The sequence below is a fragment of the Pseudophryne corroboree genome, chromosome 1 (assembly GCF_028390025.1).
Source record: "Pseudophryne corroboree isolate aPseCor3 chromosome 1, aPseCor3.hap2, whole genome shotgun sequence".
Lineage (NCBI taxonomy): Eukaryota > Metazoa > Chordata > Amphibia > Anura > Myobatrachidae > Pseudophryne > Pseudophryne corroboree.
Genome location: NC_086444.1, coordinates 634,987,332 through 635,001,371, shown reverse-complemented (window position 1 = coordinate 635,001,371; position 14,040 = coordinate 634,987,332). Strand labels below are relative to the sequence as shown.

General features: G+C 45.5%; 1 protein-coding gene across 3 annotated transcripts in view; it reads right to left on the bottom strand.

Moving 5' to 3' along the window:
* The window catches only part of YJEFN3 (YjeF N-terminal domain containing 3), a 282,286-nt gene that overhangs the window by 57,441 nt on the left and 210,805 nt on the right, over positions 1 to 14,040 (bottom strand). For all 3 annotated transcript variants that reach the window (XM_063914572.1, XM_063914573.1, XM_063914571.1), the window contains exon 2: positions 6,523 to 6,631. In XM_063914572.1, coding sequence (XP_063770642.1) covers positions 6,523 to 6,631 — 109 coding nt within the window. The remainder of the gene's footprint in view (positions 1 to 6,522; positions 6,632 to 14,040) is intronic.

The following is a 14,040-nucleotide window of genomic DNA, read 5'->3' as shown; positions in this document are numbered from 1 at the left end:
TGGGCACTTAAGGGACTTACATGGGCTTTTAACTCCCAGGTTAAGGGGGTCATTCTGATCTGATCACACGCTAGGTTTTCTCACTGCGCTGCAATCATGTCAGAACTGCGCATGCGTATGCAACGCAATGCGCAGGCGCATCGTACGGGTGCAAAGCGGATCGGTGCTGATTAATGGATTTTATGAAGAATCCATTCACACAGCTGATTGCAAGGAGATTGACCGGATGAAGGTATTTGTGGGTGGCAACTGACCGTTTTCTGGGAGTGTTTGGAAAAATGCAGGGGCGTTGAAGCATTTGAAGGGCGGATGTCTGACGTCAATTCCGGACAAGAACAGGTTGAAGTGATCGCAGCAGCTGAGTAAGTTCTGAGCTACTCAGAAACTGCACAAACCATTTTTGTACCACTTGGCTGCACATTCGATCGCACACTTGCAAAGCAAACATACACTCCCCTATAGGCAGCGACTATCTGTTCGCAGCGCTGCAAAAAATAGCTAGCGAGCGATCAACTCGGAATGACCCCCTAAGTCTAATTCTGATCAGCATAAATATACTGTTTTATTGAGTATGTGCAGTAAAATAATGAAGAATTTAGAATGAATTATAACTTGCACTTGCGCCTCCACTGCTTGGAGAGGTGCATCTGAGGCATGCACAAGTAGGGGCATGCCTCATCTTAGTGTATCATGCCCCATTGGAGGAGGCCGCATCTCTAGATATACCCGTTATGAGGCATATCTTTTGTGACTCCCAAAGGCCTATTAGTAAGATATGTGCTGATAATAATAAAATGCAGTATCCATCAATACTGTATTATTATTATTTTCTCATAGACCTAGAGGATGCTGGGGTCCACTTCAGTACCATGGGGTATAGATAGTTCCGCAGGAGCCATGGGCACTTTAAGACTTTTCAAGGGTGTGAACTGGCTCCTCCCTCTATGCCCCTCCTCCAGACCTCAGTTTAGAAAATGTGCCCAGGCAGACTGGATGCACTCCAGGGGAGCTCTACTGAGTTTCTCTGAAAGACTTTATGTTAGGTTTTTTATTTTCAGGGAGGACTGCTGGCAACAGTCTCCCTGCTTCGTGGGACTTAGGGGGCAGAAGTAGGAACCAACTTCTTGAATAGTTTCATGGCTCTGCTTCTGTCTGACAGGACACCATTAGCTCCTGAAGGGTACTGAACACTAGCTGCGGCTATGCGCTCACTCCCACAGCCGGCTGTCACCCCCCTTACAGAGCCAGAAGTCAGAAGACAGGTGAGTGCACAGAAGAGGATCTTCAGTCATCGTGATGGCTAAAAGGTACCGTGCAGCGGGCGGGAACGCTGCGCGCCATTCTACCCTTCAACACAGGCACAGCAGGGTGCAGGGCGCGGGGGATGCTCCCTGGGCAGCATGAAACCTAATTAAAACTGGCTAATAAGGGGACATGAGTTGCTGAGGCACAGTCTTACCCCTGCCAGTATAAAAATTAATATTGAAATTGCTGAGGGGAAACGTGCCATTGCGGGGGCGGGGCTTCCTCCTCAGTCAGCCAGCACACTGCCCAGCGCCATTTCTCTTCAAGCAAGCTGCAGAGAAGAACGCTGGTCCTCCTCCACTTCTGATTAAGTATCAGGGTGCAAAACAGGGCGGGCACAGTATAAATTGGTGCTGTATTGTGAATTTATCATTATAAAAGCGCTACAAGTCTGTGGGCAGTTTTGTGTTACACAGGGTTTTTTATCACTAGCACTGGGTTGTGAGCTGGCAAATCCTTTCTGTGTCCTTCTGACAGATTTTACTGTGGGTCTGTCCCCTATAAGTCCCGGAGTGTCTGTGGTGTGGTTGTGCATGTGTGTGACATGTCTGAGGCAGGGAGCTCTTCCCCTGAGGGAGCCATTTTAGGGACACAGAGTTGTAATGTGGTGGCACTGCCGGCACACCACGAGCCTGAATGGGTAAAAGAATTACGTGATAGTATGAATCATATCAGTAAGAGATTGGATAAGTCTGAGTCTCATGCAGAAAACTGGAGAAAATCAGTGGAGGATGTGATTTTTCATAGTTCTGCCTTTTCAACCAAAGGCGACCCCTCTGGGTCACATAAGAGACCATTTGCACAAATAGTACAAACTGATACCGACACGGACTCTGATTCCTGTGTCGACACTAGTGATTCCAGGGGAATAGATCCTAAATTGGCAAAAAGCATTCAATACATGATTGTTGCTATAAAGGAAGTTTTGGAAGTTACGGAAGCCCCTCCTTTACCTCAGGAGAAGTCTTATTTTTATAAGGAAAAGAAAATTAATGTAACTTCCCCTCCTTCTCATGAGCAAAATACTCTCTTTGAGGGAGTTTGGGCAAACCCTGAAAAGAAATTTCAGATTCCCAAAAGAATTCAGGTTGCTTATCCCTTCCCGGCAGAGGACAGGAAAAGATGGGAGTCACCCCCCGTTCTAGACGGGTGTGGTTCATCAAATCGACAGTATCTAGGTCGACAATGTTTAGGTCGACTACTATAGGTCGACAGTCACTAGGTCGACATGGATGGAAGGTCGACAGGGTTTCTAGGTCGACAGGTCTAAAGGTCGACATGAGGATTTTTTTTTTTGTATCGTTTTCTTCGTAGAGTGACCGGGATCCTAAATTAGTGCACCGCGTCCCCTCGCATGGCTCGCTTCGCTCGCCATGCTTCGGGCATGGTGCCTTCGCTTCGCTCGGCACAGATTACCGTTCCAATCGTAGTCCACGTGGATCGTTAAGTATGAAAAAATTCAAAAAAAGAAAAAAAAATGTGAAAAACTCATGTCGACCTTTAGACCTGTCGACCTAGCACATGTCGACCTTCCATCCATGTCGACCTAGTGACTGTCGACCTATAGTGGTCGACCTAAACATTGTCGACCTAGATACTGTTGATCTTCAGACCGGATCCCTTCTAGACAGTGCCCTGTCACGTTTAACTAAAAAGGTGATTCTCCCTGCACCTGGGACGGCTTCACTAAAGGAGCCGGCAGACCACAAGTTGGAGACTACGTTAAAATCTATTTATGTGGCCAATGGTACACTACTCAAATCCACCATTGCTTGTGCGTGGGTGAGTAGTGCTATCGAAATATGGTCAGACAACTTGTCATCTGAAATTGACACGATAGAGACGAGATACTCCTAACATTAGGTCATATTAAAGACGCTGCTACATACATGCTAGAAGCCATGAAAGATATTGGGCTCTTGGGTTCAAAAGCCGCTACCATGGCAGTCTCAGCTCGGAGGACGTTGTGGATTTGCCAATGGAATGCTGACGCAGATTCCAAAAGAAATATGGAGGCTCTCCCATATAAAGGTGAGGCCTTGTTTGGAGATGGGCTGGATGCTTTAGTCTCTGCGGCTACCGCAGGTAAGTCGACATTTTTGCCTTATGCTCCTGCGCCGGCAAAAAAGACACATCACTCTCAGATGCAGTCCTTTCGGCCCAACAAATACAAAAAGGGTAAAGGTTCCCCTTTCTTTGCAGGTAGAGGGAGGGGAAGAGGAAAAAAGTCCACAGCGTCTCCAGGAACGCAGGAGCAGAAATCAACCCCTGCTTCTGCCAAATCTACAGCATGACGCAGGGACTCCCTTGCGGGAGTCCGCTCGGGTGAGAGCACGTCTAAAACTTTTCAGTCAGCTCTGGGTTCAATCTGGCCTGGACCCATGGGTCTTACAAATAGTGTCCCATGGATACAAACTGGAGTTTCAAGACGTCCCCCCATGCGGATTTTTCAAATCGACCTTGCCAGCTTCTCTTCCGGTCAGAGAAGTAGTAACAGCTGCAATTCAAAAATTATGTCAGGATCAGGTCATTGTCCTGGTACCCTTGTCACAACAGGGAGAAGGTTTTTATTCAAGCCTCTTCGTAGTTCCGAAGCCGGACGGCTCGGTCAGACCAATTTTAAACCTGAAATCTCTGAATCTCTACCTGAAAAGATTCAAGTTCAAGATGGAATCTCTGAGGGCAGTGATTTCCAGTCTGGAGGAAGGGGACTTCATGGGGTCAGTAGACATAAAAGATGCTTACTTGCATGTTCCCATTTATCCTCCTCATCAAGCTTAGCTGAGATTCGCAGTACAGGATTGCCATTACCAGTTCCAGACGTTGCCGTTCGGACTCTCCACGGCACCGAGGGTATTCACCAAGGTGATGGCAGAGATGATGGTCCTCCTTCAACAACAAGGAGTCAATATAATTCTTTAGCTGGACGATCTCCTGATAAAAGCGAGATCCAGGAAACGGTTGGTACAGAACATTGCACTCTCCCTGTCAGTACTCCAACAACACGGTTGGATCATGAATTTTACGAAGTCGCAGTTGGAACCGATGACAAGATTGTCCTTTCTGGGGATGATACTGGACACAGAAGTACAGAGGGTATTTCTTCCAGTAGAAAAGGCTCTGGAAATCCAGAGAATGGTCAAACAGATTTTGAAGCCAACAAGAGTGTTGATCCATCAATGCATTCGGTTGTTGGGAAAGATGGTAGTGGCCTACGAGGCCATACAGTTTGGCCGATTCCATGCCAGAGTATTCCAGTGGGACCTGTTGGACAAGTGGTCCGTAGTTGCATGAAATCTGACCATGCCAATTAAGTGGTTATTAATATACGAATATAGTCCTCATAATTCCCATCACTGTCAACATCAGTTGAAAGGTGCTTCAAGGAGTAAAGTAGATATGCAAAAGAGAAGGGAGAGAGCCGAAAGGTCTCCTTAATGTGGCATAGAATTACTTTATAACTTTTATTTGTTAAATTAAAATAAAACTAGCATTATCATGTTATAGTTTACTCATGAGCAGAGGGTTGGGCACGCGTTGCGTTGTATTTTAGCTCATATGCCAACCATAACAAGATAATGTTAGTTCTATTTTAACAATGCTAGTTATTTTATTTAAAAAAATAAAAGTTACATTTTACTCTCTGGACAAATCCAAGACTATACCGGAGACTAGCCTTTATCCAGTTTTGGCATATATTTTGGATTTTCCAATACAGGTTTGAGTCCGGACTTACTTACCTGTTTATGGACTTTTAATATATATTTTGCCATCTTTTTCATCACAATTGGGAAATATAGCTCTCTGTATGAATAATCTTGGAACATTACTTGTCTTTGATATTTTATGGAAAAAAATTTATGGAAATTTTATTCACTTTGAAATAAATGCTTTATGGTTTCCCATTTCCATTGGTGTGGAACTCGTGTCTAAAGAAACCCTGATATGTGGAACCCACTCCGTTTATAAGTGAGTTGAGTACGCCTATTTTAATTCTGTGGTGATACCTTGGTCTGGTCACAAAAGTACCTGGTGAAAAGATACCTTTATGTGTTTCCCTCCATATACACTTAAGTGAGTGTTGGTATGTCCCTGTTGTAATTCCAGTGGTGGCGAGAATCTATACTTACCTGGTTAACGAGATACTATCACATTTCCAGTTCCGAACACGTGGAGATTTAATTATAAGACTGAAATTTTAAAGCAATACTACACAATGTTTTCTTCGTTTTCTTTTATTCCATGATCCTTCAGATTTCCTAAACAACTGTGAGGTAGATTTTTGGCCATAATACAGATGATAACAACCATACAGGTTGTATAATCTCTTATTGAATCCCAATGGGACTGTTGATGCCTTTGATCCATCACTTTCTTTTTTATCTATTTCTATTTTATATCTGATTGGGCAGATATTTAATGTTAAGGATTGGGCGGACTTCTTGTGTGCGCCTAATTTTACTTCAATAGGCCATTTCAGTAAAAAAAGGTTAATAGGTACAAAAGGTCGACATGAAAATGGATAGGACCAGTTTTTTTTTTTAAGTGTTATTTTGTATGTTTAACCAGATTTGATCCAAATTAGTAGAAAGTTGAAACGTGTCCCACTCGCCACACTTTGGATGCGGTGGCTCACTTCGCTTGCCACAAGGTTACTAAAGGTAACAGTTTGTGATATGGATAGTAAATTCAGCAAAAGTTGTAAAAAATATGGGGGGGAACAATGTGTCGACCCCGTGTGTCGACCATTGTCATGTCGACCTTTTGAAATTGTCAACCTAATGTACCCGTCGGCCTTTCACATGTCGACCTATTGACTGTTGACCTTATGGTGTTAAACTATTGACTGTAGACCTTTTAACTGGCTATCATCCACTACCCGTTCCCCATTAAGGAGTACTTCCGGTTTCCCCCCGCTTCACAATCATTATGTGGCTGCAGATATAGCATTAATAGATCTCTATGCTTAATGGCTGTGTAGCCTTACCACCCAACATTCCACCACTGAATGCCTGATTCTTTACCGAATGAACCACAGACCTGTTTGTTTGGATATCATCCACTGCGTCTGATCCTACATTATTAGCGGATGCCACAAAAGCTCTTCAAATGTTTGTAGTGAAACTACTTGTATGCGTGAACACAACACTCTTGAGCCATTGAGCGATACCTAGGTAATCAACGGGGATAGACTCCCATCTGTATTATAATACACACCTTTGTTATTGCCAATGCACAGCTGTGTCCCAAAATCTCAATAAGTTGTTGTTTTCCAAAGCGATAGTCTTCTAGTAACTCTGCTTCTAAGGCTTCAGCTTCCTGTTTGCTACAGTGAAAAGAGACAAGTTTTAGCACTCAAAAAATGCAGTAACTAAGCTATTTATGGTTTACGGTTTAAGGGTCTAGCTATGAAAAAGCACAGGACATCGTTTTTTTTCATGGTTTTTAGAAACAAACAAAAAAAATTGGGGCATCCCTTCTGAGCATGCCTGACCAATCTAAGGTTTCCATGTGTAGATTTGTAAAACATGAGTTTTAATTAAATAATAAAGCATTTTTTCTTTGTACAGCATCTGTGAATACCATTTCAAGATAGAGATAACACAGGAGAACAGCCAGCAGTACAGGTACTACCTGCTTTGCACAAGTAAGCTATTATGAATATTAGAACGGTAGAACCACTGTGACGGTTGAAGTCATCGCATCCTGTGGGCATTGACAGGTAAGCAGAATACCTAAATACAGAGGCAACTTAAGTATTCACTGGATTTAGGGATCTTATTACTTTAATAATCAGGTTTCTTAATCCTTACTACAAAAACACCCGGAAAATGACAACGTTTTAAAAGTTTTTTTTCTTTTCAATAAGCAGGTGCATTCTACAGTACGTAACATAGCTCCTAAGTAATGTACAACAGCTTCTGTACTCCAGCCAGTAAAGACTTTCCAAGTCAGTATAAATTATATTATCTGAATTCTAAACACTTATTTATAAATAATAGCATATTAAGTGGATTTTAATATAAATAAAAAAGATAAATAAATGAGTCTATTACTTTACCATATGCCAGGGTTCCCAAACTATTTTGACGCACGTCGTCTTAGAGCAGGGGTGGGGAACCTTTTTTCTACCAAGGGCCATTTGGATATTTTTAAAATCCTTCAGGGCCATACAAAAATTCTCAATTTAAAAAATGACCCTGACCCCCAGAAGGTCTGCCCCGTAGAGATACTGTGCGCGCGCGCCAAGAAAATGGGTGTGGCCAATTAAAATGGGACGTGATACACATATGCCCCCAAAAGTGCAGTGCCAGATCCACAATTGCCCCCACAGTGCCAGATCCACAATTGCCCCCACAGTGCCAGATCCACAATTGCCCCCACAGTGCCAGGTATACAAATGCCCCCACAGTGTCAGGTATACAAATGCCCCCACAGTGCCAGATCCACAAATGCCCCCAAAGTGTCAGGTATACAAATGCCCCCACAGTGCCAGATCCACAAATGCCCCCACAATGCCAGATCCACAAATGCCCCCACAGTGCGAGGTATACAAATGCCCCCACAGTGTCAGGTATACAAATGCCCCCACAGTGCCAGGTATACAAATGCCCCCACACTGCCAGATCCACAAATGCCCCCACAGTACCAGATCCACAAATGCCCCCACAGTGCCAGGTATACAAATGCCCCCACAGTGCCCCCCTACCCCACTGTGCTGCTCACCGCTGCTGCTCCATCCGGCGGCGTGTCTCGGGTGTCAGGACAGCGAGGAGAGCGCGGCTATGTCGGGCGGCGGCGTGTAGGACCGTGTAGGACCTCAAACCAGCCGCCGGCTCGTGAGCTAGCGGACCGGCAGCTCCTGATTGGCTGCCGGTCCGCAAGCTCTTACTGGCTCATGAACCGGCAGCTGGTTTGAGATTTTACCTGCCGCCAGACATAGTAGCTGCTCTCTCCTCCCTGACAGCTGAGACTGAGCGGCGGCATGTCTCACTGACACAAGCGGGTGGACCGGAACCAACGGCTTTGCGGGCCGGAGGTTCCCTACCCCTGTCCTAAAGTATCAGAATTTTTTTCATGGCACCCCTAGGCCAAAAGTTTATTGTTGTGAATCTCAGAAAAACATATTAAATTAAGTAAATGGTGTTTATATGTCATCCTTTAGTTCAGTTCTGTTGTAAGGTACCAGATTCGCTTCTGTTTGTCCACATATATTATGATGGGAGGCCACAAGCACTGGTTTTGCCTATTATATTGACCATAAATAATTTTAGTTGGTCCTGGACCACCAACCCAGGGCATCCTTGCAAGTACCCTGAGGCACCCCAGGGTGCAAAGGCACATACGTACAGTAGTTTGGGAACCACTGCCATATACTATTTTGCTGTTTAACTACAGTAGTAGTAGTAGTAGTAGTAGTAGTAGTAGTAGTAGTAGTAGTAGAGATTAAGTTTTCCATCCGCTGAAACATTTCTTTCCACTGCCAGAACTATGGTTATCACCTCTAACTTCTTTCCACTGCCAGAACTATGGTATCACCTCTTCCATTAGAACTACAAAGATATGGAAAATACTAATTATATAATTTCATGTATAGAGATCATTTCCATGTATGCTAATCCTACCTGTGTTTTACGAATTTTCACACAGTTTTTGTGTTTCTTCCTGGATGAAGAAATGTATTAGAATTGCTAACACAGATTATAATCACACACTATACCAAGCACTGTATAGGATAGGCTAAATACTAGACAAAAGGGCCTGATTACACGCAGAATGGCAAAAACGTACTTTTCAGATATACTTTGTGCCCCTAAAAGCTATATACATAGATTTTAGACAGGTGAATTTTAGGCTTTAACCAGTGCCAGATTAAGGTCCATATCGGCCTGGAGCTATAATTTCTGAAGGGCCTGTTGTGTGTCACCGCAGGGTGTGTGATCAGCACCGCAGAGAAGTTCTCCCTGTATGGGCAGGGTGGTGTAGTGGCATACTACATCACTATACTACCTTCCCACATTACATCGCTTCACTATACTACAATACATCTTTATACTGTATCACTGATACACTACATTTTCGCACTATATCCCTGCACTACTGTACACATCACTATGCTACTTCCCCACACTGCATTCCTGCACTATAGCTACCACCTCAACAGGGGCGTTTCTACAGAGGAGGGGGCCCGTGTGCACCTCCGGGTGGGCCCCCTCCTCTGAACGGCGCTGTAGACTCCGGTAATGTGCCGGAGTCTACTGCGCATGCGCAGGTCTCCGGAAACATGGCGTCCGCCATGATCCGGAGACCAATTTGGCTACCGCACATGCGCGGCGGCCATTTTGGTGGTGATTTCTGCCGCGGACGATGCGCCCGCCGCTGGACTCCGGTTAGGTAAGTATTTTAATGGGTGCAATGTGTGCGCTGTGGGCTCCCCCTGGTCCCAGGAGCCCGTGTGCACCGCACACATTGCACCCATTATAGAAACACCAATGCACCCCAAACTATCTCACCATGCTACATCACTATGCAGGCTCCTAACACTATATCAGTGCACTACATACCTGCACTATATTACTTTGCTACCTCCCCACAGTACATCCCAGCACTACACATAACCAAACTACATCCCAACATTGCATTACTGAGTGTCAGTGCATTTGTGTGGCATGTCAGTGCATACAGTATGTGTGGTATGTCAGTGTATGTGTGTAGTAATTATCATGTGGGGGTTAGGTAAGACAGGCATAAAGCACATAAAAGACACCAGTGTGTAACACATAATAACCTCCTTTTCTGAACCCACCCCGGGTTACCTTGGATCTGTGCTGAAGAACCTGTTCCACAGTATCCAGGGGCAGAAGGTGAGCGAGTCTCCGTGGTGGTATCTGAAGGAGTGTGGGTACTGGAGGTGGCATGCTTCCAGCCAGAGCCGGCCCTAACCAATATGATGCCCTAGGCAAGATTTGGGCTGGTGCCCCATAGCACCGCCGCTAGATCTGCATCTGACCCTGTACCCCTTTCCCAGCACCATCAACCATCACCCATAGCAGTTCTCATTTTGGTACTCCTACCTCCTATATTTTAAATAGGAACAGTGCACACATTCGGTGTGCAGCCCAAAAAGGGGCGTGTTCTTGCTGGGAAGGGGCATGGCCACACAATAGTACCCCCATATCAAATTATGCCACACAATAGTGCAACTTTATTCACATATATCATGCGATAGTATCTCTTAATCACGTAACATCACACAGAAGTACCACTTTACCTTATATACGTTACTCCTCACAGTAGTGCACCTTATTCACATTACTTCACACTGAATTGCCCCTTATTCACATTACAACACACCATATTGCTCTTTATTCACATTAGGTCACACAGTAGTGCCCTTTCTATACGTTATGCCACACAGTAGAGCACCTTATACACATAATGCCACACATTGATATTGATATTTCCTGTATACACATACCACACAGTAATGCCTCTCACACATATGACGCACATTATTAATGTCCTTATATAAACATAATGCGCATTACACTTTATGCCAACCTTTATTAATGCCCTTAAACCCATAACGGCCCTTACACATATGCCGCACATTATTAATGCCCGCATACACATAATGACACACATAATGTCCCTTACACATATGCCGCACATTATTAATGCATTTATACACATGACATACATAATGCCCCTTACACAAATGCTGAACACTATTGCACAACCAACTCACCCACACACAGCACTCACACGGCCGCTAACACTGTGACTCAGCTTGGATACAGATGTGTCCGACTCCTCATACGTCTTGCCTCAATACTCCATACAGCAGGAGATGCCTGGCATGAGTCAGCTGGCAGCTCTGCTAGTCAGGCGCTTTTTTTGCTGAAAATGCGTCTTATTTGCATTGCTCTGTAACTAGGATGCACAAGCAGCTTCTGCTGATGAAAATGATATGTGGCATATTCTGTGTGCGACTGTGATTTCCAGGAAATCACTGTAACGTAGCATTTCGTATGCAGATTCAGTCACAGTCACACACAGAATATAGGCATGCTGCATATCATTTTAATTAGCAGAAACTGCTTGTGCCCTATAGCATTCTAAATGCCATAGGCCATTGCATAGTTTGCCTATGCCTAGGGCCGGCTCTGCTTCCAGAGGCAGAGGCTGCTTCCAGGCAAGGAGGAGAGGGATCCAACTCACCGGCACTCTACTAGCTGCCGGTGTCAGGAGCTGAATGCTGCAGCGAATCCCATAAACAGGGCCGTTTCTTGGGGCCGGCGAGCCGTGCAACCGCACGCGGCGCCCGCCGCGGCACTAACTGCGGCTCCCTGCTTCCCCCTCCTCCCTCGTACCCCGCTCATGGGGCGGAGTTTCGCGGAATGACACAGTTGCGTCATGACGTCACAACGCAACAGCGTCATTCCGTGAAACTCCGCCTTCCCCCGAGTGGAGTACTGAGGAGGAGGGGGAGCCAAGTTATGAAGATGGAGAGGCGGCCGGCATGAGGAGTGACTGGGAAGGCGGGTCGAAGAGCGGGAATCGCCTCTGTAAGTATACTCTCTCTCTCTGTCTCTCTCAATCTCTCACTCTGACTGCCATTATGTGTAAAATGGTGGACTCTTGCCTGCTGTAAAGTGTAAAATGGGGACTCTTGCCTGCCGTAAAGTGTAAAATGGGGACAGTTGCCTGCCGTAATGTGTAAAATGGGGACACTTGCCTGCCGTAATGTGTAAAATGGGGACTCTAGCCTGCCGTAATGTGGAAAATGGGGACACTTGCCTGCCGTAATGTGGAAAATAGGGACACTTGCCTGCAGTAAAGTGGAAAGTAGGGACTCTCGCCTGCTGTAATGTGGAAAATAGGGACTCTGCCTGCCGTAATGTGGGGATTTAATGTATCAAGGGCATTGCGGTGTGTGGCATAATATGGTGCAGGGGGCATTACTGTGTGGGGCTTAATATGGTAGAATTTTTTTTTTCTCCTATGGTGGCTGTGATCTGTTGGAGGAGGGTCAAAAACTGGGGTCTGAGGTAGTCTTTTCAGATGAGGCCACGTCCATTTAAATGAGACCACGCCCATTTAAATGAGTCCACGCCTGTTTAAATGTGGCCACACCCATTTAAATGTGGCCATGCCCCTTGCCGGGAGAAAGCCGTAATGTGTGAAATGTGGACACTTGCCTGCCGTAATGAGGAAAATGGGGACACTTGCCTGCAGTAAAGTGGAAAGTAGGGACTCTCGCCTGCTGTAATGTGGAAAATAGGGACTCTGCCTGCCGTAATGTGGGGATTTAATGTATCAAGGGCATTGCGGTGTGTGGCATAATATGGTGCAGGGGGCATTACTGTGTGGGGCTTAATATGGTAGAATTTTTTTTTTCTCCTATGGTGGCTGTGATCTGTTGGAGGAGGGTCAAAAACTGGGGTCTGAGGTAGTCTTTTCAGATGAGGCCACGTCCATTTAAATGAGACCACGCCCATTTAAATGAGTCCACGCCTGTTTAAATGTGGCCACACCCATTTAAATGTGGCCATGCCCCTTGCCGGGAGAAAGCCGTAATGTGTGAAATGTGGACACTTGCCTGCCGTAATGTGGAAAATGGGGACACTTGCCTGCCATATTGTGTAAAGTAGGGACTCTTGCCTGCTGTAATGTGGAAAATGGGGACTCTGTCTGCCGTAATGTGGGGATTTCATGTATCAAGGGCACTGCGGTGTGTGGTATAATATGGTGCGGGGGCATTACTGTGTGGGGCTTACTATGGTAGAATTTTTTTTTTCTATGGTGGCCGTGATCTGTTGGAGCAGGGTCAAAAACTAAGGTGTGAGGTAGTCTTTTCACACGTGGCCACGCCCATTTAAATGAGGCCACGACCCCTTGCCTTGGAGCGCATGCACGGTAGGTTTTTATTTTATCTAGGGGGGAAGGGCGCGTTTTTAAATCTCGCACTGGGAGCCAAATTGGCCAAAAACAGCCCTGCCCATAAACTCAGCTACAGTATCTCTGTGCCCACAAGGAATAGCTGTAAGCCCATCCCAGCACTCAGTCTTATATAAAAAAAAAATTATAATAGTTAGGGACAGCAGCGGCCATGGATCGGTGCACGCATTTGGTGCTTGTGGCTTTGGGGCTGTTTCTAATGGTAAACAGGAAACACTGCAACCCCCCCCCCCCCACCCCTTTCCACCATGCCCGCTACTCTCAGCAGTTATCTCCATGAAAGAATCAGCCTTCCCCAGGGGCCACAGGAGAACAAAGTCCTGGCTGGCAGGACACCTCAGCTCAACCCCTCCGAATTACCGGGGAGCGTTACAGAGGTGCTGCCAATTGCTGCACTGTGGCGCTTGACACTACTGGAGCCCCTTGGAAAGCAGTTCGGAATCTGGTGGTAGGTGCCGAAAACGTGGAAGGAATGTTCTGGAGCAGACAGCCGCAGACGATAGATAAGACGCATTCACAGCAGCAGAACAATCCAAAACCAAAATGAGAGATTAGACGCTGGGAAGATGATGTTTCGGATCCACTCATAATGATGAAGTTCGCTCATCTCTAGTAATTATGCAATATTATTTTTGTGGCCAGGAGGTGTGTGAGCTTTGCTGCTTGTGGTGACAGGAAAAAAAATGTTTTTCCTGTCAACACTGGCTGCATACAGTATATATAAAAAGAGGTATTAGAAACTGTAAATTAAAACTAAACCTACTTGGTTACACA